The 26584-nt window shown below is 39.1% G+C and overlaps 1 protein-coding gene and 1 pseudogene across 2 annotated transcripts in view; both read right to left on the bottom strand.

Annotated features, from left to right (window-relative positions):
• The window catches only part of B9D1 (B9 domain containing 1), a 57113-nt gene that overhangs the window by 11179 nt on the left and 19350 nt on the right, over nt 1–26584 (bottom strand). Inside the window, exons 6-7 of one of the 2 annotated variants that reach the window (XM_036741620.1) lie at nt 6826–6893; nt 2624–2977 (exon numbers count right to left, since the gene is read on the bottom strand). In XM_036741620.1, the coding sequence (XP_036597515.1) occupies nt 2835–2977; nt 6826–6893 (211 nt within the window). In that variant the 3' untranslated portion in view covers nt 2624–2834. Of the gene's footprint in view, nt 1–2623; nt 2978–6825; nt 6894–26584 lie in introns of those variants that run through there. The other variant, XM_036741621.1, reaches the window with a different exon arrangement.
• LOC118834177 lies at nt 673–2086 on the bottom strand (annotated as a pseudogene).

Raw genomic sequence — 26584 nt, 5'->3', positions numbered from 1 at the left:
ACTGATTAACTACATGCTTTCCCAACCCTATATGTCAACTTAGAGTCATTAACCTACAACTAGCCTTAAGTGCTCCACCTGCCACATAATTAGTCAATTGAACTGCTGCTTACTTGAGTCTGGATAGACAACTCACTTTAGTCTCTAAGTTGAATTGTTACAGGAGCACTCTGACAATAGCATACTCATATGTACTGCTTTTAAATACAAAGCTCTATACCAACGGTCCAGGTTCAGTTTCATACCAACCATAATCCTTACTTAAAAGCTCTAGAGTGTTAGCATTAGCATATATTGCTTTAGAAGGGCACAGCCGAGGTTTCAGATTTGCAAGACTATAAGAGTTGCTTGTAATAAGAGAAATTTATTTGTTTTGTAAGGGGCTAGATATTGAGATAAAAATCATTCTGTATAAAACTTTGTATATCGTATCACTTGTTCCCTAGGATAATGTTGAAGATCACTTAAATTTAACATGTCTGTCTACAACTTTAATAGAATTTTATAATCAAATTTAAATTAAAAATATACCAAACAAAAATAAATCTTTAGAATTATTGGATTATCTGGCTGTATAAGGCTCTAATAAGGTTGTTTATACTGCCTTAAAGACTAGTAACCCTGACTATACTAAAGTGCATCATACCATTTTTCTGAAGTTGATCTGTTTTGATATGAACTTGCATCACAATTCAAATAACATCAATTAACATCAATCACACCTTGCCATCAATACTATCTATAATCAGCATTCTGATCCAGACACTACTAGATTGGATCAATATTAACTGTCAGTTCACAGTATAGTCTCCCATCCTTATTCTACATTAGGGTTTCACATTTGAGTTTTAGTTTTTATAAACATGCTTCATAATTTAGTCTTGAACACTTTCCCAACTGCAGCACACATAACCATTTTCCAACTAGAGCCTGTTTTCCCCTCAAGTCTGAAAACCTCAATGCTAACCTAGTTGCTATGTTTCAGGCTTCACAGCTTAAATCCATTCTAATACTGGAGTCCACAGTTCTGATGTGAAATAAGCCTTCAAAATAGTTGAATTTCTTCACCACAAGAATCCTACTAAGACCCAGTTTCAGGGATTGTTGGAACATGAGCGATTTTGTAATAACTATGCTTCAATTGATGTGCAGTACATCCAGATACAATCCACTCCAACTTCTGAACACTTGGTTTAGAACACTTGTTCGATGAGTATTCAGTTAGGCATTTTGCTACAAGTTCCTGCCAGGTCAGCTCTCTGAAATTTATCTTGGAATGTTTCTGAAGACACTCTACTCCTTCTGTCAATTCTATAAATTTCTGTGCTTGAATCTCCAGTACAATTATAGACAACGCCAATACAGGAGGCTTTGCTTTAGAAAGTGTAATCCTACAGTGGCATGCCTTAAGCTGAGCTTCCAGACTTTCAAAACGCAGGTTCTTTCTCCTTTCAAATGGTAAGTTTTCATGAATGAGTGAATAATAGAGCTGTAGAAACTGAAAGGCAGTAGTAGCTTTGACTTTCCAACACACCTTCTCTAACACAATCTTTTCCATTCTCATCAGGTCAGAAACTGTAAATTTGTATTGGCTTATTCGTATCAAATCAGTGGCTAACGGGACATTTTTCTCTTCCTCTGTCGATTTCACAACCCGATAGAAGCAACTTAATCCCACACATCCAAGATGTTTGGGCTATACCTTCATTTTGGATAGAAATGTATTCAGTAAATTCACAGCTAGAGAAAAAGTCTCTGTGTCAAACCAAAGAACTGAGTTAGGCTAAGAAGGTCTTTCACTTCGAAGTCCCTCAGTCTTGCCATCACCCGAAGGCCATTATCTTGAGCAGATTCAATTAGTCTCAAGCCACAGACCTTTGGCTGACATCTGGACTCCTGTTCCAACAGAACATTCAGCTGGTGTGGCAGTTTCTGAGCTTCAGTTGTTACCAGTGCCTCTATCATCTTGAGCTCCTCATGGCAGCTTTTCCTCAGCAGCAAGCCTCCCCCCCAGAGCCTGTCCTCTCCTCACCCTGAAAAATTAGTCCAAACATCCAGGATGATGTGGGAACTATATAAGGGAGAGGAGAGGGGCCCCGGGGTCGGGGGAGATGATGGAGGGGGTTTATGGGGCAGCAGCTCCAGCGAGCTGAGAATGAGACCAGTCCCAGGCCACGGAGCACTGAGCTAGACTTTTTCTTATATAACTATAATAAATTACTTTGTATTATATGATAGTTATTTGTCAATATATCCTATTTCCCTATTAGGGCATACTTCATGAAGGCAGGAATTATTCCTTATTTAATCTTGGTATCTCCTCAGATCTTCATGCAGAAGCAACTTAAATGAATGAAAGGGACCTTAGTAATTGCCTGAGATCACATAGTGTTATAAAGGGGTCTAGAATCCAAGTCTCTTGACTCCTAGTCCAGTACTTGGTACATTTTTTTACAAAAAATTAAACTAACCTTGTACAAACAGTCTGAAAATATGTAAAAATGACAGTCTGATTTATAGTCCTAATTGCCGCTGTTAAAATACAGAGAATTTGTTTGAAGATTGCACCAAAGTTTCAAGGTAGTAAATACATCGAACTTAGAACAATTATGAAAAGACTTAGTTCTCCAATAATATAATCATTTATTATATAAATATATTTGGCTACAGATGCTATTGCTTCAAAGTGACATGGATATAGTGATACTTAAGTAATAAACATAACAACAGTAAATTTAGTATACATCATCAGTTTGGCTTTAAAAGAGGCTGGCAATAAACATGTTGAAAGGTAAATGCTATTTAACTTAAAGGATATGGGTAATATTTCAAAATTACTTCAGGATGCCTTCTGACAAGTCTATCACTGAAGAGGCCTGCAGGTCCAAAGTGCTGGTATTATAGCCTAGTTTCTTCATGTCCTTCGTGACCACATTCAACAAAAGGGTAACAAAGCCCTGGGAGCGAACCCTTGTAACTATAAGTGGGAGGAAACCACAGCATTAGCCTCTATGGAAATGGAAACTTTCAGAAAATCATCCAGAGTGGAGCCTCAAATCTCACAGTCTCTGGAAGACCAGCTTAAGCCACAAATGCTGCCTGAAGACTACTTTCACATTTTTGGGTCAGCCAGCTGGATCCATGTTTATGTAACTCTTTAAGCCATGAGCTGAACACAGCACTTTCACAGCTCAGGAAGCCAGAAATCAGACCTGAGAGCTGCATCATCATGGAAACGGCAATGCCAGTAACTCCCATTTGACCTCAATGAAAATTCTGATTCATAAACAAGATTCAAAACCCACAATTCTTATCAAGAATATAATGAACCACATAGGAAATTTTCTACTATTTTCTGGCTTCAAAAAGTGACTTCTAGGTTATAAGCTTCTTTGAGGACAGGAATTGTGTCTTATTCGGAGCCTGGCTTAGCAGACACTCAATAAAAATTTTACTGAATTACTTAATGAACTAAATGAATGATATAAGTAATGGTTCCTTGAAGACCATCTTAAGAAGTGAGCATGTCCCTTGAAGCTTTGTTTGGGATAAGAAACAGAATTAAATTATTTCTTTACTTCATTTATTAGGGATAACCAGAAACCCACAGATAAACTGTTTTCTATTTTCTGGACTAATATTGCAAATCCCTTCCCATAGTTCATTTGGACCAGGTACAGCTGCCATCTCTGCTCTGGGATCTATGCCTTTACCCTGACTTGGTCATACAAAGACCACAGGCCTCTCCAGTTTAGACCTTTCTTCAAAATCTGTGGAGTAGTCAGTGTGTTATGAGGAGAAAGAGTCCTAAACAGTTACCCAGCCCATGGTCTGTCTGGTCCTGCCTAGTCCTTAGATTTGGCCTTACTACTCTGCTAAAAATTGCTATTGGGCTCTTAATGGCTACTACTGTACTTTCTGGTTTTCCAGAAACCTTATGGAATGTAAAATTTATTCAACCAACAGCAAAGCATCTCACCAGACAAAAAGGTTTTTACAATAGCCATCCAAAAAATGGTGGTCCCCAAAGCATCTCACTAACAGTGTTAATTTTCAACAGAGGCGGAGGAAAAAATAATAAAGCTCCTTCCTTTCCAGCACTAATGACAGCTTCTCAAAATGTCAGACTGTCTTCTATTGGCTCCCTACTAAATGTTGTACTGTCCCTAAGCATTTAAAAGGGACAGGGGAATATGATGATTACAAAATTATGGAAGCCTCTGCCTAAAAGACCGTTTCCAGGTCTCTCCCCAGACCTGCCGAGTCTGGAACTTTTGGGGAGGAATTCCGAGGAAGAATGGGCTGGAAAAGCATTTCTGGAAGGAGAAGGGGGAGAGGTATGGTACTCTGTTCTGAGTCCTGCCTCATCAGGCATGCCTACTGATTGGATCTGCCCTAAAGGAAATAATTCATACAATGATTCTAACTCTCCTCTCTTTTCCCTTAATTCCAATTCGTTTAATGATTCCTGGTGATGTTATTGAGTTGCTGTTTTTTTTAAAATTGTAGCCAATTCAATTATTTATACTGTAGAGGCTACGCGGCACATAGGTGAGCCTTCCCTGCCTACGTCCTCTCTGTTTGTAAAACAGGAAGACAAGTGTCCGCTGATCTGAAAAACATTTTTTAAAAGTTATTTTGATATTCTAAAAAAAAGAGGTAGCTTTTTATCAGCTGCTAATGATGAATATTTTTTGGTCTGGTTTATGGCAGCGACCAAGTAGAAAAAAGAAGAGAGGAAGGACACAAGCATTTATTAAACACCTACTGTGTGCCAGGCACTGTGCTTAGCACTTCAAAAATATTATCTCATTTGATCCTGACAATAACCTTGGGAGGTAGGTGCTATTATGAGCCCCATTTTATAGCTGAGGACAATAGGGTAAACAGACTTGCCAGGATCACATGGCTAGTCAGAGTCTGAGGTGATATTTGAACTCGGGTCTTGCTAATTCCAGGCCCAGTGCTCTATTTACTGTCACCTAGTTGCCTCTAGAAGCAAATGAGACTTGAAACATAGAGACTCTTAAAGGAAGAGAAAAGTTTTAGGGCAGTTTTAAAATTCTATAAAGTTAACTTCATGTATGGTCAATTTATCCCTAATTTATAAGTTTCATTACAGCAGATATTAATATCCTGGTTTGTTGTATACTGTATTTGTTTTGGGACCAAAAATTATTTTGAAAGATGTTAAATCGATTTCTGTTGTTCAACAGAAAATTTATACACTTTCCCTAGAGACTTAAACCAAAGCCTCCAAACACTGTTTGCAATGTCAGGTATAACTCCAACAAACATAATTCCATGTAAAATATTTACTTTGTTCTGTAGATAGAATGTTCTACTGCCTAACCATAATTCAAATGGTTTCTAAAGAAATTTAGGCCATTCATGGATACCTAAATTACAGTAAAGAAAAACAATTTCATATCCAGAGTAGGCAGTGAGCCTATTATATTGCTGTTTATAACAATAAAGTATCTTCTTCCAATAACCTTCAAAACAGATAGTAACGTGAAAAAGGAAGTGATATTCTGACTAAATCAATGATTGTTCATTTTAAAAATTGCTACTTTGAAACCATCTTCAAACTCTTGCTGAGACAGTTTTTCATTTTCCCTATCATATGGTATTAGGAAAAATAAATGGATGTCCACCTGAAAGCAGGAATGGTAACAGGTGGGGCTGTAAGTGACAGACAGCAGGGAAAAAACGCTGCTGAGAGGGAATCGGTGGTACTAGACAAAAGGAAGAAGGCACTGCTTTAAATTTACACCAGTCACGTGGCATCTAAAGACTGGAGAAACTTAAAAAGTTTGTTTTTACTTGTCTGAGACACTGCAAAAAGAGCTTCAGAAAGCTATGAAGAAAGGCAGAAGCTGAAGAGGAAAGAACAGCTATACCCCCTACACCATCATCCCCATGAGAATTTTTAATCAGATGATCTAGGTTCAAACCCTGGCTTTACTCTTCACTGTCCTTAGCCTTGAGCTCAGTTTTGTCATCTACAAAATGGAAATGGACTACATGACCTTTAAGGTCCCTTCTAAGCTCTAAATCTACCCTCCTATTTGGGCCTATGATTCTGATCTACATACATATCTAGGCCCAATTCAAGGATCTTGGCTTTGTTTTACTTCTCTACCAAAAAAAACCCCAAACTTCTCTGTAATAACACAAACTATATACTTGCAAGTGCAGAGTCTTCCTAGATGGAGAAGAACTTGCATACATTTCTCCCCAGGTTTCCTGGGTAGAAGCTACAAGCCAAGAGATGTGAGAATACCTCACAAAACATAACCCTTCTGTCAGTCTCTCATGACATCAAAGGCGCAAGTACATGTTGGGGGATCCTTTCACTCACTGCCTTCTCATGTCTGATGCCAAAAACATCTTTTGTCCAAACTATGTTCATTCTCTTGCATGATTTTTCATTCAGATCTCTTTGGAGAGACATGTAACCTGGCACACTTACTATTCTGATGCTTTGTGTGAATGATCTGTGACTTCATCTGGGTAGGTACTAAATCCATTAATACAGATCACAATCCCACTATGTTTTGTGAGTTGTTGTGACCAAAGCTTCAATTTTTTGGTGGTAAGGCTCTCTTCATTCAGCCAAACTGGTCTTCAGGCAACAAATAATCATTGGCGTGGCAGTAATTAATGAGATTTCTATAGCGTCTTTTAGTTACCCATCAGCATATATTGTATTTACACACTCAAATTCATTCATTAAACAAACACTGTGTACATGTGGAATGAAATCTGAGTTTAGTAAAAGTAAACTTGCTAATTTTGCTTGTTATAGAGACTAAACTTTACCTTCTCTTCCTTCTCCCTGAGCTACTAGCTTGGGGTCTGTGTATTCAGGCCGTCGTCCCATGAACCAGCTAGGAAAACAAAGGAATAAAAGAAATGAAATGACTCATTAAACACATACACTTAAGTCTCACATTCTGAAGTAATGAAATTTCATCATAATGAATCTGGTATGTACTTCCTGATTTAAAAACAAACAAAAAACTCTGTCTCCTTCAAAAGTACCCAGAGGAAAATTAAAGCTGGTATGAGTGAAATGAGAGGCAGCATGTAATGGCTGACAGAGAGCCAGTTTTGGGACCAGGAAGACCCAGGTTCAAGTCCTACCTCTGACCCATCTGGCTGTGTGACACAGACCAAGTCATATAACCTCTCTGTGCTGCAGGTCACTCCAAAAGGCTCTATACTACAGAAAAGGTGCCAGCCTGCCCAAGTGCAGGGAATGGTCTGGAGTTCCCTCTGCCAATGAAATCATAGTTCTAGGCCTGAGCCTAATGTATAACATAAATAAAATAAATTCTTCCTACCAAACCTTTAAAGTCTCTTCTAGGATAACACATTTACATTTATAAATATTCTTCCTCTGTAATTGTCTAAAGAATTGTTTTTCCAAACAAGCTGACAGTCAATTGTGAAGGGATGTGTGTGTGTGTGTGTGTGTGTGTGTGTGTGTGTATTTCAAAGCAAAGCAATGTTCAATAATTCTTTGAGAGTATTTACTAGAGCAGATGGCAATTTTGGGTGGCCTAGCCTGATGTCTAATGGAAATTCAGGAAATTAGAGAAGGAAAGTAGGAGGAAAGGAAGAGGGTCTTAATGGTGTGAGTTTTACAAGAATTTCCAAATTCTAATGACACCTCCTTTGAGGCAAAATAATTCTCTGTAATAGCTTCTCTTTCTTATATTCCAGCTTGAGATGCTGCAGAGCTCTAGAAGGGAAAATATCCAACAAGAATTCAACTCTCTGGATTATCTGAAAAGTGAGAATTGCTCCAGAGTAAATCTTGATTTAAGTTTAAATCAAGCTTTAAGTTTTGGAACATTATGTGTCTTGTGGATGCTGTTGTATGAATGGCTTTACATGCACCCTCCAGCACCAGTGGAAGGCCCAGGCTGCCTCCACCACCTCCCTAGCTTAATTAGGGAGCAATGAAGTAGGGGCAGGATGGAGAAACCATCTAGCTTCCTGGCTCCTCCTCAATGAACCGTGACTTCGGTGTTTTGTCTGAAGTGAATTCCTGAAACACCAGACACAACTAAATTCAAATACACATTTTAAACTCCAAATATACCTGATTATATACCACTTCAGATATACCATACTTCTGACTCCCTTTAGTATGACTATTCAAGGATGACTCCAAAGGATTTCCAAATACCAAAACAGGCCATTGCCATTTCTACAATGACAAAGGGAAATGCACTATTTGGAGGAAGTAAACCTACAGGGAAAAAACAAAATAAAACACTTTTTTGCCAATTCAAAGCAACTTTGTAAGATTATCCACTACAGCAGTATAGTAAGCATTACTCAAACTCAATAAATATTCATTGTCTATTACATGAAAAACATGGCATTACATGTTAAGAAAGGTACAAAGCTGAAGAAGACACATTCCTTACCTACCCTTAACAAGCTTGAAATCTAGTGAAAGAAACAAGTACAAAAATAATTTCAATTCAAGGTAGAAAAATTCAAGAAAAAAGTGTCATAAAAAGTGTAGAGGGGCCTAGAAAAGAAGAGGAGGAAGTGGGGACTCTGTGGGGACAAGAGAGGACTTCGTAAAGGTTGAACTGGGCTTTGAAAGATAGGCAGGAATTCAAGAGGTATTGGGCCAGAGGGGAAAGAGCATTCACAAGAGAGAGTCCTGTCCATCGTGAACAAGGCTTAGGGACAAAGAACAGTCCAGTTTAGTTAGAATTTGGGATACATACAGAGGAGTAGGAAGTCTGGAAAGGCAGACTGGGGCCACGGAGATCTTAAAATGCTAGCTAAAGGAAAAGTTTGGAATTTATTCTGAAGGCAATGGGGGAACAACTGCAGGTTTGTTTTATTTTGGAGGAAAGATGATATAATCAGACACGTGCCTAAGGAAAATTACTCCGACAGCACCTAGAGAAGAAACTGAATGTAGGGGAGAGAAGAAGAAGGAACCCTAGTTAGGCAGCTATTGTAATGGTAGGAGTGGAAATGAAAGGAAGGGGCAGATGAGAGAAATATCACAGAGGTAGAATAGATAGGCCTTGGTAACTAAATCAGTATGGGGGAGGTAAAGGAGAGAAAAGGGTCAAAGATAACTCGGAGGTTTGTTAAAATTAATTCTGCGATTACCTTCTGTATGGAACTGCCTACATAAAGGTGGCCTGGTATAGTGGATGAAGTTCTGGACTTTGGAATCTATAAGACTTTGGTTCAAATCCTGTCTCCCACAAATAGCTGTGCGACCTTGGGCAAGGCACTTAATCTCTCTGAGCCTCAGTTTCCTTATCTGTAAAATTGGAATAATGACAGTGACCTATCAGATGACAAAGATGGGAACAGTCAATGTTGGAGGGGCTGTGAATTGGTCCTATCACTTTGGAATTGTGAGAAAGAATGACCAAAATGTCCATACTCTTTGTTCTATAGATTCCACTGCTTGGGCACACACACCAAAGGAAGTCAAGGACAAAAAGAACGGCCCCACATACACCAAAATATTTACAGCCATACTTTTTGCAAAAGCAAATTACTGAAAGATATCAAAGGGAGAATGGCTAAGCAAGCTATGGTACCTGAATGTAATGGAGTATCACTATGAGACAGAAAACAATAAATATGATACAGAAAAGCACGGAAAGACTTATATGAACTAATGTAAAGTGAAAAAAGCAGAACAAGGAAAAAATGGATATAATGACTACAACAGTAACAAAATGAAAATGGAATGCTATGAAATTATAAGGATCAAGTTTGGCTCCAAAGAAGAACCATGATAAGGCACCTTTCTTTTTTTTTTTTTTGTGGGGGGATGGCAAGGCAATTGGGGTTAAGTGACTTGCCTTAAGGTCACATAAGGCACCCTTCTTCAGAGAAATGAGGAACACTGCATAAAACATCAGACTTTTTCAATACGTTGGTTAGTTTTGCTGAATTTTTCCAACCTTTTTTTGTTCACTATTACAAGGGAAAATCAAGAGGGTAATTGACAGGGTCAAGGGCTGCAGAGAGGTCAAGAAGGATGAAGACTGAGAAGAGGTCACTATAAGAGACATTAGTAATTTTAGGGAAAGCAGTTTCAGCTGAATGATAAGGTTTAAGCCTTAAGAAGACAGTGAGAGGAAAGAAATAGAGGAATCAATTGTATATGGTCTTTTAAAGAAGTTAAGCCATGAAAGGGAGGAAAGATATAGGATGATAGCCAGCAGGGATGGATGATCAATTGGGGGTTCTATGGGGAAGCATAGGCATATTGTAGGCAGGAGGGTGTGTTGGTAAGCAAAATGGGCTCCTTAGCATTTAGTTCAACAAGTGCCCTTGAAGAGTTTGGCTTTTGTTTGCTTTGAGCAATTCAGTGTATTTCATTGAGTCTTACGAAGTGCTAAGCCCCAGGCCCAAACCCGTTAGGTGTAAAACCTATGTGGGTGTAGATTGGCAACTAAAGTAGGGCCCAAGGTGGGGCTAACTCCAGGGAGGGCCTAGTTTACATGTCTGGGACAGCAGAGGCTTTTAGACCACGTGGGTTTAAGTCGCCTCTCTGTGATGATTCTAGGTCACATGGGTGAGTCGCATGTGCGACTCACCCCTGACCCTGAAAAAGATATAAAACCAGGGGTTGGTTTTAAGAGCTCTTTCTCACAGCAGTGGTGGCGCGTGACTCTGGGCCAGCCCTTGTTCTAAGCTCTCGGGCTGAACCTAGATGTTGGTAACTATGAATCTGTATTTGGTCTGTCTGTTGATGTTTGTAATTTGTTTGTAATTTGCTCTGAAGTTCAGTGTGCTGGTCTCTTCCCCTGAACTAAGTGAATGATATTTGTGTGCTGAATTAAAGTAAGCTTGTCAACCCCTTCACCTTGCTTTCCTTAGTTAAGCAGATCAAAAGAACCTGTGCTGTTGGCAGCTTTCTGGGTGCTGGCTGTGGGTGGATCTTACACCCCCACAGAAGCTGCTAGCCAGATTATGGAAACAGAGGGAAGCAACCAGGAGACAGGGAGTGATTAAAGATTAGTAATAGAGTAGGGATGATAGAGGAGACAATCTGATGGAGAAGAGAGGATGGAATGGGATCACTCGTACATGTAGTGAGGTTTGCCTTGCTAAGGAGAAGGACCACCTCTTCGTGTGAGACAGAAGTGGAAGAGTTGGCAGGTGGAAGGTATCTGAATGATGTAAGATGAAGAAGAGGGAGGAAGAGTGAGCTCTCAGCTCACAACCTCAATTTTTTTCAGTGAAATATGAGGCAAGGGTTTCAGCTTGCAGGAGGTGCTAGGGTGGTGGAGGGAAGTCAGAGGAGGTTTAAAGAGGGATGAAAAGGTTTGGAAAAGCTACTGTGGCAATTGACCAGGGAGGTATAAAAGGATTACCTTGCTGCATTGAGGGCCCAGTAGAGATTATGTAACATAAATCTGTAGTGGACCCAGTTAACACAGTTTCATGATGTTCTCTAGCTTTGTTTGACAGAATGTGAATAGAAGCAAAGAGAGCAGATGACGGGAGTAATCCAAAACTAAGCTTTGGCAAAAGATTCATGATAAGAGAGTAAGGGACTTGAGAGAAGATGATGTGTAAAGTTGTAGTGGTTTACCAGGGTGTCAAGATGAGAAAGGTATTAGAGTGTAGCCAGTGCAGGACCAAAGGGTAGAGGGACTAGAGGGGCTGTGAGGACAAAAACAGGATTGGGGGTTGCAAGCCAGAGGTGGGATGACAACAGACTGTGATCAGTTAAAGGAATTTCAGAATTCATGAACAAGGAAGAACATTTGTGGGTGATGGCAAATGCAAGGGTGTGACCATTTTGTGTGTAGTTGAGGTGGGATAGAACAGTATAGGTCACTGGAAATTACTAAGTTGAGGAACTAGGAGGTTAGGGTATACAAAGAGAGTAACTGGGTAGGAATGAAGGACTATGCGCCAGGCACTGAATTCATTGAGGAAAGGAAGGTGTTCTGGAGGTCAGTATAAAACAGCTACTAGAATCTTGATTGGGTGGTAAATATCGATCGACTAAACCCCAAAGGAGAAGTTACTGAGTGATGGTGGTAGAGGGAGAACCTTGAAGCGGTAATGAGTAAGGAGTATTACAATTCCCCTACCTCAACCAGCGTGTCAGGTGTATTGACTCTGGTAGTCTATGACACTCAGAACTATTGGATGTTTGCTAAGACTATGGGCCACAAAATGCACCCTGCTCGGTCAAGGAAGAGATAGGAGAGACAGAGTTCTGATTCTCTTTATCACTAGTCGAAAGCTGCTCATATTTATTTACATTGTTGACTTTCTGATCTTGTGTGGTCTCGTATGTCTATCTGTCTGCTTACAAATGATAATCCTGGTAGCCAGCTACATCTTTGGATAATACTAGCACGGACAGAGGGAGAAATGATGAGCACACAAACCTTCTGGATTTCCCAGAAGCCAGAAAAATTTATTATAGTACCAAAAAACCGTTATAACTGCATCCCACTGACACTTATAGGTTGTTAACAACTAATTAGGAAAAAAATCATAGGTTCCAAGAAAGAGCTAACACTAATTACAACTATAGAAAAGTATTATTTAAGAATTTATATATGACAAAGCGCTAATCACTAAATGACATTAGCTTAAAAAAAGAAAAGAGAAAAGTTCATCAGTGGAACAGATTATGTATGCAATATAGAAAAGCAAGCGAACAAAATAACAAAGTGTTCACTAAATTAAAAGATTCCAACCACTGGAGTAAGAATTCATTAATCAATAAAAACTGCCAGGAAAACTGTAAAGCAGCCTGGCAGAAATAAGATTTACATCAATATCTCTCAACCTATACCACAGTAGACTCCAAATGGATAGAAGACTTAGATATAAAGGATCACATCATAAACAAATTAGAAGATAAAGGAAGAAAATATTCTTTAGAGCCATGGATGGGGGGAAAGTTCATGACTACACAAGGGGTACAGAAAAACTCATAGACGAAAAAACGGACAATTTTGATTTCATAAAATTGACAAAGTTTTTGCACAAACAAAATCAATGCAGTTAAGAATAGAAACAAAACAGCTAACTAGGAAAAGAAACTTTGCAACAAGTTTCTCTGATAAAGTTCTAATATTCAAGATATAGAGAAAACTGACTAAATATATATAATAGTCATTCCCCAATAGAAAAAAGGCCAAAGAATATGAATAGATAATTTTCACAGGAAAAAATCCAAGCTATCATAGCCATTTTAAAAATGTTTCAAACGGGGGGGACGGAGCCAAGATGGTGGCTGCAAAGCAGGGACTAGTGTGAGCTCCCTGCCAAGTCCCTCCAAAAACCTATAAAAATGGCTCGGAACCAATTCTAGAACTGCAGAACCCACAAAATAGCAGAGGGAAGCAGGGCTCCAGCCCAGGACAGCCTGGATGGTCTCTGGGTAAGGTCTATCATGCACGGAGCTGGGAGCTGGAAGTGGAGTGGAGCGGAGCAGAGCCCAGCGTGGGCCGCGTGGACCAACCAGACCAGGAGCCGGGCAGAGCGGGCCCTAGCGCCCTGAATCAGTGAGCTGTGGCAGTTACCAGACTTCTCAACCCACAAACACCAAAGACAACAGAGAAGGTTAGTGGGAAAAGCTGCTGGAGACAGTGTGAAAGAAGGAGTTCGTGGTTCAGTCACTGCCCTGGGGGCAGTGGAGGTGGGGCAGCTACAGAACTACAGCTGCAGTTGCTTCTGGCCCCAGGCCCACCTGGTGGGAGGAATTAAGTGGTGGATCAGAGCAGGAGTGCAAAGCCTGCTGAAGATCTAAGTCCAGTCTGGGTGGGGGGGTTCTTGAGGAAGGAGGAGTGCTGGTGTGGCAGAGCTGGCGCATCCCCCCAAGCTTGGAACATAGTACTCTTTACTCTACAAGCAGTCATACCCCGCTGAAAAACTCAAGGGTCAAGTAAGTTGGCTGGGAACATGGCCAGGCAGTGAAAACGCACCCAGATTCAGTCTCAGATTTTGGAATCTTTCTTTGGTGACAAAAGAAGACCAAAACATACAGCCAGAAGAAGTCAACAACGTCAAAGAGCCTACAACAAAAGCCTCCAAGAAAAACATGAACTGGTCTCAAGCCATGGAAGAGCTCAAAAAGGATTTGGAAAAGCAAGTTAGAGAAGTAGAGGAAAAATTGGGAAGAGAAATGAGAGTGATGTGAGAAAACCATGAAAAACAAGTAAAACTTGCTAAAGGAAACCCCAAAAAAATACTGAAAAATATACTGAAGAAAACAACACCTTAAAAAATAGACTAACTCAAATGGCAAAAGAGCTCCAAAAAGCCAATGAGGAGAAGAGTGCCTTGAAAGGCAGAATTAGCTAAATGGAAAAGGAGGTCCAAAAGACCACTGAAGAAAATAATACCTTCAAAATTAGATTGGAGCAAGTGGAAGCTAGTGACTTGATGAGAAATCAAGATATTATAAAACAGAACCAAAAGAATGAAAAAATGGAAGACAATGTGAAATATCTCATTGGAAAAACCGCTGACCTGGAAAATAGATCCAGGAGAGATCATTTAAAAATTATTGGACTACCTGAAAGCCATGATCAAAAAAAGAGCCTAGATATCATCTTTCAAGAAATTATCAAAGAGAACTGCCCTGATATTCTAGAGACACAGGGCAAAATAGAAATTGAAAGAATCCATCAATTCTTTCCATTTCCAATAGATCCCAAAAAGAAATCTCCTAGGAATATTGTCACCAAATTCCAGAGCTCCCAGATCAAGGAGAAAATACTGCAAGCAGCCAGAAAGAAACAATTTGAGTATTGTGGAAACACAATCAGAATAACCCAAGATCTAGCAGCTTCTACATTAAGAGATCGAAGGGCTTGGAATACGATATTCCGGAGGTCAATGGAACTAGGATTAACACCAAGAATCACCTACCCAGCAAAACTGAGTATCATGCTCCAAGGCAAAATATGGATTTTCAATAAAACAGAGGACTTTCAAGCTTTCTCAGTGAAAAGACCAGAGCTGAATAGAAAATCTGACTTTCAAACACAAGAATCAAGAGAAGCATGAAAAGGTAATCAAGAAAATGAACAAGAAAAAGAAACTGCAAGGGACTTACTAAAGTTGAACTGTTTTGTTTACATTCCTACATGGAAAGATGATGTGTATGATTCATGAGACCTCAGTATTAGGGTAGCTGAAGGGAATATGCATGTGTGTATATATATACATATATATATATGTTTATGTATATATATGTATATGTATGTGTGTATGTATGTACATATGTATGTGGAGAGAGAGAGAGAAAGATAGAGAGGGCACAGGGTGAGTTGAAGATGAAGGGAAGATATCTAAAAGAAATAAAATCAAATTAAGGGATGAGAGAGGAATATATTGAGAGGGAGAAATGGAGAGATAGAATGGGGTAAATAATCTTGCATAAAAATGGCAAGAAAAAGCAGTTCTGTAGGAAGAGAAGAGAAGGCAGGTGACAGGGAATGAGTGAATCCTGCTCTCATCAGATTTGACCTGAGGAGGGAATACCATACATACTCAATTGGGTATCTTACCCCACAGGAAAGAAGGAAGAAGATGATAAAAAAAAGGGGGGATGATAGAAGGGAGGGCAGATGGGGGTGGAGGTAATCAAAAACAAACACCTTTGAAAAGGGACAGGGTCAAGGGAGAAAATTCAATAAAGGGGGATAGGTTAGGAAGGAGCAAAATATAGTTTGTATTTCACAACATGAGTACTGTGGAAGGGTTATACATAATGATACGCATGTGGCCTATGTTGAATTGCTTGACTTCTTAGGGAGGGTGGGTGGGAAGGGAAGAGCGGAGAGAATTTGGAACTCAAAGTTTTAAAAACAGATGTTCAAAAACGAAAAAAAAAAAAGTTTTTGCATGCAACTAGAAAATAAGATACACAGGCAATGGGGCATAGAAATTTATCTTACCCTACAAGAAAGGAAGGGAAAAGGGGATGGGAGGGTGTATTGGCAACCAAAAATGGGCTCCTTAGCACTTAGTCAACAAGTGCCCTTGACTATTTTGGCTTTTTCCCCTGAACTGAATGCTGTTTGAATGTTGGACTGGAGTAAGCTTGTCGGCCCCTTCACCTTGCTTCCCTTGCTTAAGCTGATGGAAAGAACCTGTGCTTTCCCCGGCGTACCTTACACCCCCGCAGAAGCTGGATGGTTAAAAGCAGCTCCCATTGGAGCCAGAGGCTGCTACAGCTACAGCCGCAACCGCAACCGCAACCACAGCTGAAGCAGGAGCTGCCAGTAGCAGAGCTGACCTATGGGAGGAAGCTGAACAAAGACTTCAGGCCAGTGGGTAATCTTTTTACCATAGAGGGGGAAGCATGATTTTGCTTTATGCGATCATGCTTCTCTGTAGCCTCCTGGTTACTCTTTCAAGGCGTACTTATTGGGCCTGGAAACTTTTCATTAATATGTCAAAATGGGGATGCTGGTTCATGGGTTGGTTACTGTGGAGCCTAAATATATGTTTTGATTCTTCTGCCTTCTACTTTGAGAGTTTCTTATATCCGGCGGTTCCGAACCTGTCAGACATGTTTATGATCCTCTTTGAGATTATAAACTCTGCCCTCCTAATACAGAGGGGAGTGGGGTGACAGAAGGGAGGGCTGACTGGGAAACAGGGCAACCAGAATATGTTGCCTTCTTAGAGACAGATTAACTATCCTGCTGGTAAAAGCTGTGGAGTTTTTTTTAAATTTTTTTGTTGAGCAGCTTTTGAATTTTCCCGTTATTTTCATCAGACCAATCTTGATGTTTGCAAGTGTTCTTGGCCCAGATAAATAAATGTGATGCTGTATACCAAAAAAAAAAAAGTTTCAAATCACCAATAATTAATGAAATACAAATTAAAGGCACTTTAAGAATTTACTTCACACTTATCATATTGGCAAAGATGGCAAAAAAAAAAGGAAAATGACAATTGTTGGTGGGGCTTCTGGAAGACAGGTACACTGGTACACTGTTCATGAAGCTGAATTGGTGAGGCCATTCTGGAAAGCAATTTGGAACTCTTACCGAAAAGTCACTAAACTCTCCATATCCTTTGACTCAGCAATACCACTACAAAGAAATCAAAGGAGGAAAATGACATATATGCACCAAAATATGTATAGCAGCAATTTTGCTGAAGCAAAGACCTGGAAACAAAGGAGGCACCCATCAGCCATGGAATCACTGAATTAACTGTACCATAAGAAAGGGACAATTTCATAGAAACCTGGGAAGAATTATGTGAAATGGTGCAGAGTGAAGTAAACATAAATAAGAAAACAATTTATAAAGTACCAACTAGCAATAATATTGCCCCCAAAAGAATAAGTTAGGAAAAATGATTCACTGAAGCATTTTTAAAAATTCAAATAAGAAATTCAAAAAGAAATATGGACAAGTAGGATAGCTCTGAAAGTAACATTGAATTTATTATACACTTCTGAAAAAGAATATAGTGGAGATTCACACTTTCACATGTCCTTTTCTGCTATAATTTATATATGGAAATTTATTTTTGTTTTGGTGTGAAGTACAGAACAGAATATACACATATAAAGACCGAATACCAGCTAATATGTGTGGTTTATATCGTTTGATGTTATAGTTTGAAGTTAAATTCATAATGACAGGACTCCAATAAGGAGTCACTTATGCTAAGTGGCCCTAATGATCATAGAAGCATGTGGACAAAATAGACAATGTGTATTTTTCCACTGTTAATTTGTGTCAGAAGATAAGGCTTATAGCCTTCTTAGTGGATGAACTCATTTTGAGTCATTCTCTTTCTGCTGCCTTAGATATTTAATGTTACATCCACTAGTTTGTGGTCCCAATGAGGAAATTCCCTCTACCTGTAATTAATAAGGGGCCCCAAGAACTTTTTTCTTTTTTTACCACATCTGGGTCTGATTAGGAATGCCCCCTCCTACATCTGGCACCAATTACTACTATTCTTAACCAAGTCCATTCTTAGGATACATAATTTTGTCACCTGAACTCCCTGACCCATCTCCTCTTATGTGGAGTGAGTTTCTCGCATCTATGGGAATGAACCTCTGTCTGTTTACATTACCATAGTGTGTATGTGTGTATGTATGCTTTGTTTGCCTGTTTATTACACTACATAATAATGAAGCTTGTGACTGTTAACATTTTCCTAAATAGCAATTTTCTAGAAATTCCCAAATGCAGGTATTTCCTTTAACCTGAGCCACGAGGTCAAATAACGCAGAACTATTAAATTCATTGACTATGTGTAAGGACTTAGTATCCTCCCACCCCCATAACGAAGAAGCTGGCAGGAAGCTCGTGTCCTGAATCATCCTTTGAAAGTAAGGCCTAGGAGCAGCTAGGTGGCACAGTGAGTACAGCATCGGCCCTGGAGTCAGATGGACCTGAGTTCAAATCCGGCTTCAGACATCTGACATACTTACTAGCTGTGTGACCTTGGGCAAGTCACTTAACCCCAATTGCCCTGCCTTCCCCCTCCAAAAAAAAAATAAAGGCCTAGTAATGACTGAAATTCCCTTGTCCTATGGGCAGGGAGCCTCAATATCAACTAGCTGCCAATTCTCCCTATGTCCCCCCCACTCCCACCCTCCCAGCGCCCCTGAATCAGCACCAGTCCCCAGGCCCAGGTTTCTGTCTCCCTCCCCTAATGCCTGGTCCCACTAACCCAGATAACCCTACAAAGATCCACCAAATTCTACTTGAGTTAGTACACCTAGGCCCCCAGTGGATGTGCTTCCATCTTCCCTGACTGTCCTTTGTTAATATATTTCCCCCTTGATTGAGCTGGTTTGCTTTATTTTTTCTCTAAATCTGTCTTGTGTTTAGCATTTCCTTACACGGACTGAACCTCATTTCAATCTGCTGTATGACTATCTTTTTTAGTCTTCCACTTTACAGGATAATTATTTAAATAAATATTTTTGCCTTAATTACAGTACTTGGTAAAAGGTTTGGATTTCACAAGTCTATAATTATCTCACATTCTTATATGAGGAAGCCAGGCTCAGCAATTATTTTATTTACTAAAAAGTCCTGTTTTACAAGAATCCATTGTACGGAGTATCTCAAAAGTCTTAGTGCAGTTTTAGGCTTTAATAGCTTAAAAATGCACTAAGACTTTTAGGATACACTATATTTTACAGTAGACACTGCCTATATAGACTTTAATCTTTAGTTTCAAGGAGCTTAAGTATGTCCAATTTGATTGCACTCCAACCCTTCTTTGCACAGGTGAAAGACTAGGGTTGTGGAATACGCATATGGTTAGTTTAGTTGAAAGATGCTATTATTTTTTAAAATATTTAATTTTTTTATTTTTAGTTTACAACACTCAGTTCCACAGGTTTCTGAGTTCCAAATTTTCTTCCCCTCCCTCTACTCCTCCCTCCCCCCAAGATGGCATGGAATCTGATATATGTTCTATATATACCTTCGCATTAAACATATTTACACAACAGTCAAGTCGTAAAGAACCATGACCTATAAAGTGAATCATGAGAAGAAACAAAACCAAAAAAAATATATAGAAAAAAAAAAGAGAGAGCAGATAGTTTCCTTCAATCCACATTCATACTCCATAGTTCTTTATCTGGATGAAGACAGCTCTTTCCATCATGAGACCTTTGGGACTGTCTTTGAACCTTGTATTGCTGAGAAGAGCCAAGTCTATCAAAGTTAGTCATCACAGAATCAGTACGTCTGTGGTTGTGTACAATGTTCTCCTGGTTCTGCTCCTCTCACTCAGCATCATATCATGTAGTTCTTTCCAGGTTATTATGAATTCTGTATCTTCCCCATTTCTTGTAGCACAATAATATTCCATTACATTCATATACCACAACTTGTTTAGCCATTCCCCAATTGATGTGCATCCCCCTGATTTCCAATTTTGCTACCACAAAAAGAGCTGCTATAAATATTTTTATACATATGGGTTGCTTCCCCCTTGTGGCTCTCTTTAGGATACAGCCCTAGAAGTGGTATTGCTGGGTCAAAGGCTATGCATATTTTTATAGCTCTTTGTGTATAATTCCAACTTGCTCTCCAGAATGGCTGGATCTGTTCACAACTCCACCAACAATGTAACAATGTTCCAATTTTCCCACATCCTCTCCAGCATTTATCATTTTCCTATTTTGTCATGTTAGCCAATCTGACAGGAGAGATGTGGTATCTAAAAGTTGTTTTGATTTGCATCTCTCTGATCAATAGTGATTTTGAGCATTTTTTCATATGCCTATAGATATCTTTAATTTATTCCTCTAAGAACTGCCTGTTCATATCCTTTGACCATTTCTCAATTGGGGAATGACTTGTATTCCTATAAATTTTGCTCAGTTCCCCATATATTTTAGATATGAGGCCTGTATCAGAGACACTAGTTGTAAAGATTTTCTCCCAATTTTCTGCTTCCTGCCTAATCTTTGTTGCATTGGCTTTGTTTATACAAAAACTTTTCAATTTAACATAATCAAAATTATCCATTTTGCTCTCTACCTCTTGTTGGGTCATTAATTCTTCCCTTTCCCATAAACCTGACAGGTAAACCATTCCTTGCTCTCCCAAACTGCTTATAGTATCAGCCTTTATTCCTAAATCATGAACTCATTTTAACTTTATTTTGGTATACGGTGTAAGATAATGGTCTATGCTCAGCTTCTGCCCTACCATTTTCCAATTTTCCCAGCAGTTTTTGTGAAATGGTGAGTTCTTAGCCCAGAAGCTGGATTCTTTGGGTTTATCAAAGATTAAATTGCTAAAGTCGTTGACTACTGCGACGTGTGTACTTAACGTATTCCACTGATCCGCCACTCTGTTTCTTAGCCAGTAGCAAATAGTTTTGATGACTACTGCTTTATAGTATAGTTTAATATCTGGTATGGTCAGGCTACCTTCCCTAGCATTTCTTTTCATTAATTCCCTTGATATTCTGGACCAGAAAATTCACATATTAAAAATAAAATTGTCATTTAAAAAGTTTTCACTGATTATTTTTCAACTGTTAACATTGTTAATAACACTGACACATTTATACAGCACTTTAAGGTTTATAAAATACTTTCTTTACCACTAACCTCTAAGAAAGGTAGTGCAAATATTATTAATTAATTATTAACCTCATCTTAAGAGTAAGGAAATGAAGACTTAAGAGGTGAAAAGACTTGTCCAGGTCCACAAAACTAGTAAACATAAGAGACAGGATTCAAAGTTCATATTCTTCTAACTCCAAATGATCTTTTTACTACACCATGTGACCTCTCATTTTGTTCTTCTCATTGCTATACCCTTAATAACAATCATCTCAGAGTAATTCCTGGAGCAGCTGATACAAAAAAGGATTCTTCTTAGTATTTATGCATGAGAGAAGTGCATACCATTCTGATTTCTCCACAAGGAAGTTGAACAATTTTCTCCTTTTTGGCAACTCCAAAATATTAGTGTTTTTGTTGTTTTGTTTATGCAGTCATCTTCTAAGTGGTTCAGAATGTCTGTTATCTCATTGAGTCAAAGAGTTGGAAAGGACAGCAGGGACCATCTATATCAGTAAGGCAAGATTCATGACTTCAAGGATGACCATGAACATACCCGAATGGTTAGGAATTGCAAAGTATGAAAAAACTCTCTATGTAGAAGGCAGAGGAAGTGTAACATTTATTCAGCCTCCAGAGGATCAAATCCAAGAACCAATACTCCCAATTCGATATAGTAGCAATTATATTCCAAAAGCAGTAAGCCCACCTCAATGTAGTAACAAGGAAATTATAACACAGTATTATAGCAAGGAACCAAGTCATCAAGGTTACAACCTTCCCCCTGCTAGGGCCTTCCTGTGAACAATCACTCACGAATCCTAACTCTTGGCTCAGCACTCTCTTCTGCAGCTCTGCTGATGCTGGTTCTCTCAATGTCTGCTCTTCAACACCCTCTTGATGTCTGCTGCCTCAATGTCTTCCTCTCAGTTCTGCTGCTTTCAGTCCTGCTGCTCTTAGTTCTACTCTCCTTCTATTTGGCTTCCCTTCCCAATTCTGGGCTCTCCTTTTATACAATCCTAGCTGGCATTTGATTGACTAGAACTCAGTGCACGTACCATTGGCTCTGGTCTTAGCAACTCCCCTTAGGGCCCTGAGGGCTTCACGGTCCACATCAGCTTAGTACCTAGGGGCTTCAGGCCTACTTACAAACAAAGATATAATCAAGCTTTCACATCTAGGCCCACCTGAGGCCTACTGAATGGGTGGGGAAGATCTTCAATAACATTAATACTACACCATCTAATCTAATAAGAAGTCTGGGCACAAAGCAGGAATCCCTCTTCTACAGTATCTCTGACAAATGGTCATCTAGTCTCTGTCCTTAAACAGTCAGTAAAGGGTACTCATCCCTTTGTGATGAGCCTGTTCTCTAATTTTTATAAAATTCTTCCTCATATTTATCTAAAACCTGTCTCCCTGTGGCTTGGTCTAGAGCAACACAGACTGCCTCTTCCACATAATAGTCCTTCAAGCATCTGAAGACTATGTTGTTCAGTTACCTCAGCCATGTCTAACCCTTCGTGACCCCATTTGGGCATTTCTTAGTGAAGACAGTGGAGTGCTTTGCCATTTATTTCTTCAGCTCATTTTTCAGATGGAACTAAGGCAAAGAGGGTTAAGAGACTTGCCCAGGTCACACAGTTTGTAAGCATCAGGTCAGATCTGAACTCAAAAGAGTTTTCCAGACTTTTGGCCTGGCACTCTATCTACTGAGCCACCTAGCAGCCCCAAAACTGTAGAACAGTGGAAAGAACAATGCCTTTAGATTCAGAGCATGCGGATTAGAATCCCAGTTCTAATCTATTTCTGTATGACTAAGGAAGCCACCTACCTTCATAGAGTCTCAATTTTTCATCTATATAATGAGGGAATCTCTTCCACCTTAAATCCTATGATCTAGAGGTCTTACTGCACTACTCCTCCTTCCCCCTGATTTGACTCTCACAAACTGTTAGCCATCCCTTCTATATTTGTGCCACTTAAAAAATTCTTAAGAATACACACTCTGTCTCTACCTATGTCAATAATAAAAACACTAAATTATGGAACAAAATACACAGACTCGTGGCAGAGTGCTAGGGACCTTCCAATTGCAGGTGACATTTTCATCTAGTACATACAAAAATACTTACAAAAATTATACTCAGTTGGGTGACTTATCTGGAATTACCTCATTATTAATTCCAAAAATTACTTTAAAAATCACACCAGACTAGCTTTTAGACAATGTTTTAGGACTTTCTTATTCTAAATTACAGACAACGTTAGCTTGATAATTACAATGCTCACAATACTTAAGTCCTTGACTTCCGGACCAATTTTATGTCGAGATGTTTAGTAGATACAAATAAAAGGAACATCATGAAAACAATTATATGAATGAAATAATATGAAAAATAATGAAATAAATTAAAAGCAATTATATGAATGAAAACAATTATACATGTTTTAAAGTCTCATTGCCTCCAATTACTCTTTTCATAGTGTTAGTACACTGAAAATTGTCAAACTGTCATTATCATTGTATAATGGATGGTAAAGCAAGTCTAACTAGTTTGTAAATGTATTTTGCAAATTGAGGTTTTAATTATCTTGCTATAAATAAGCTTCGTGAGTCAAGATATTCAGATATAGCTGTGAGACTTTGCTGAATTAACAATTTTTAGGGCTAGGAAAAAAAAAACAAACAACTTTCAAGCTAATCTGTCCAAGCTCTTTTTTTCAGATGAGAAAACCAGATCAGAGATACTGTTTTTTACCCAAGAAGTCAAGTAACCATACCCAGGAAGTTAAACACATAATGTGAAACTTTATAGAATACCTAGGCTAGCCCCCCTGGTCTTATAGAAATGAAACCAGGAACCAGGTTTGCTGTTCCCCAATCCAGTGTTTTGTTTTGTTTTCATTAAAACATGCTGCCACCATAAGAAAGCAGTACTGAATATTATAAAAGTATACTTCAATTCAACGTGTTTTCTACTTGGTTCAGAAAACAAGTACCAAAGCATACTGAACTGAAAGTCAGGAAGGTATGGGTTCAATCTTGCCTCTTATACAGAGTGTTCTAAAAGTCTTAGCTTTTAAATAGCTTAAAACTGAACTGAGACTTTGGGGATACACACTACTTGCTAACTTGTGTGAGCAGGAGCAAATTATTTAACCTTTCTAAGTTTCAATTTCCTCATATGTGATATGGTTGACAAAGTACTTTTATATATGTTATTGCATTTAAGCTTACCTGACTCACTTACTATACTTACAGATATCATAATACTTAAAGTATCGTAATCTTCACAGGGCTCCTGTCTCAAAGTACTTTGCAAACTTATAAAAAAATTTTTTGTGTGTGTGAATCAAGGTGAAAAACATCAGGGCTCTTTTTTTTAAAGCATCCTTATTCCTCAAAATTTCATACAAGCCTGTTGTTATCAGTTATAGCAATTATTTCTCAGAAATCAAAAATCACAGAATCTCAAAGCTGGAAGAGACCACAAAGGTCATCTAGCCCAATCTGTACTTAAGGAAGAATGCCTTCTAGGTCCTCCAGCCCAGATATAAAGATCTCTAGTGAAGGAGAACTCCCTCCCTCCCAACTTCCACTTCCATACATGTCTCCAATTGTTAGGAAGCTATTCCTTACCTCTAGCTTAAAGGTGCTTCCCTGCAACTTCTACCCACTGCTCCTAGTTCAACCATCTGCTGCTAAACAAAACCAGTCTAATTCATCTTTCACATTACAACCAACAAATACTTGAAAATGGCTATCATGTCCTTTCCCTTCATCCCACCCCAAATCTTCACTTCTTCAGGCTAGACAGGACCTTTGCCGCCCTGGTCACCTTCCTCTGGATGCCCTCCAGCTGATCAATGTCCTTCCTAAGATGCGGTTCCCAGACCTGAAAACAATACTCCAGATGGGGTCTGCCTAGGGTAGTGTAAAGTAGGGCTATGACCTACCTAATTCTGAATACTAAACTAAGCCTCCCTTAGTGCAGTTAGTAAATACTTACTAAGTGCCTACTATGTGCCAGCTATCTCTATGTAGCACATTGGCTACAATTTCACCATTTTGTATATAACGAAACTGCAGTAGATAAGTATTGTATTAACAGTTACCCCTATGCATTTATAGCAGAAGATAAATTAATAAAACAACCTTCAGAAACATTTTTAGTCTCCTATTAGTCTGAAGATTTGAGAATTAGAAAAGGATCTTAAAAATCATGTTTTCTAACATCCTCATTTTACAGAGAAGGCCCAGAGAGGGGAAGCATCTGGTCCAAAGTCAATCAATCAATAAATCAACAAACAATTATTAAGCATTTACTGTGTGTTAAGTGCTGGAAATTCAAAGACAAGCATAAATGGTCCCTGCCCTCAAGAAGCTTACATTCTAACAAAGGAGACAAAAACACATCTATAAACGGTAAATATAAGATAAATACAGAATGAATAAAGATAATCTGGGAGGGAAAAGCACTAGTATGGCAAGGTGGCACACAGGCTGAGTACTCCAAGAAGTGGAGGGGAGAAGGGAGTACAAAACAAGGATGAGAGCTAACCATTTCAAAAGCTAGAGAAGGAAGATGGAACATGTTTGTAAGTAGGTGGGTATGGCTGAACCCTACGGTTCAGGGCATGGAGGTTGTGGAGTTTGTTAAGTTGGACGGCAAGGGGGAGGAATGGATGTGGGCAGCCTTGCACTTTAGGAAAAAGGTTTTGATGATACGGAGGACAGACTGGAAGAGAGAGAAGACTGAGGTATGGAGACATAATAGAAGGCTATTGCCATAGTCCAGGTAAAAGACAATGAACTGCTGAGCTAGTGAATGAAGAGGATGGGATATTTGTGAAATGTTGTAGAGACAGAAGTAATACGATCGGGCAACTGATGGGATATGTGGGGTGGGTGAAACGGAGGTTTCAAGCATCAGTGGCTAGAAGGAAGGTGGTAACCTACACGGCAGTAGTGAATTTAAGAGGAGGGGTGGGGTTGAGGGGAAAGAAGGAATTCCGTTTTGGACACATTGAGTCTGAGATGCCTCTGGAGACATCAAGACATTTCAAACTTGATCCCTGCTCAGGGACTCGTACTGAAAATACAGATTTGGAATTATCTGGATAGAGATAATAAATGAACCCATGGGGGCTTATGAGGTCACCAAGTGCAAAACTGTACAGAGAAAAGAGAAGAGGGCCCAGGACAGAGTTTTGGGGAACATCTACAGTTAGTGGGCATGATGATCCAGCAGTAGAGACTGTGAAGGAATAGTCATATAGCTAGGAGACAGATTAGGAGAGGATGGTTTTACAAAAACCCAGAAAGAATATCCAAAAAAGAGGTCAGTCAACAGTATTAAACAGTGCTGAGAAGTCAAAAAGGATGAGGATGGAAAATTGAATAAATCCAAACAAGCAACAATTATATGAGAAAAAATGTTCCAAATAAGTATTAGAGACATATACATTAAAACAATTCTGAAGTCCCATTTCACACCCATCAGATTGGCAGATATAACA

Source organism: Trichosurus vulpecula, chromosome 1, assembly GCF_011100635.1.
Source record: "Trichosurus vulpecula isolate mTriVul1 chromosome 1, mTriVul1.pri, whole genome shotgun sequence".
NCBI lineage: Eukaryota > Metazoa > Chordata > Mammalia > Diprotodontia > Phalangeridae > Trichosurus > Trichosurus vulpecula.
The sequence above is the reverse complement of the archived record's forward strand: the minus strand, read 5'-3'. Positions and strand labels throughout refer to the sequence as shown.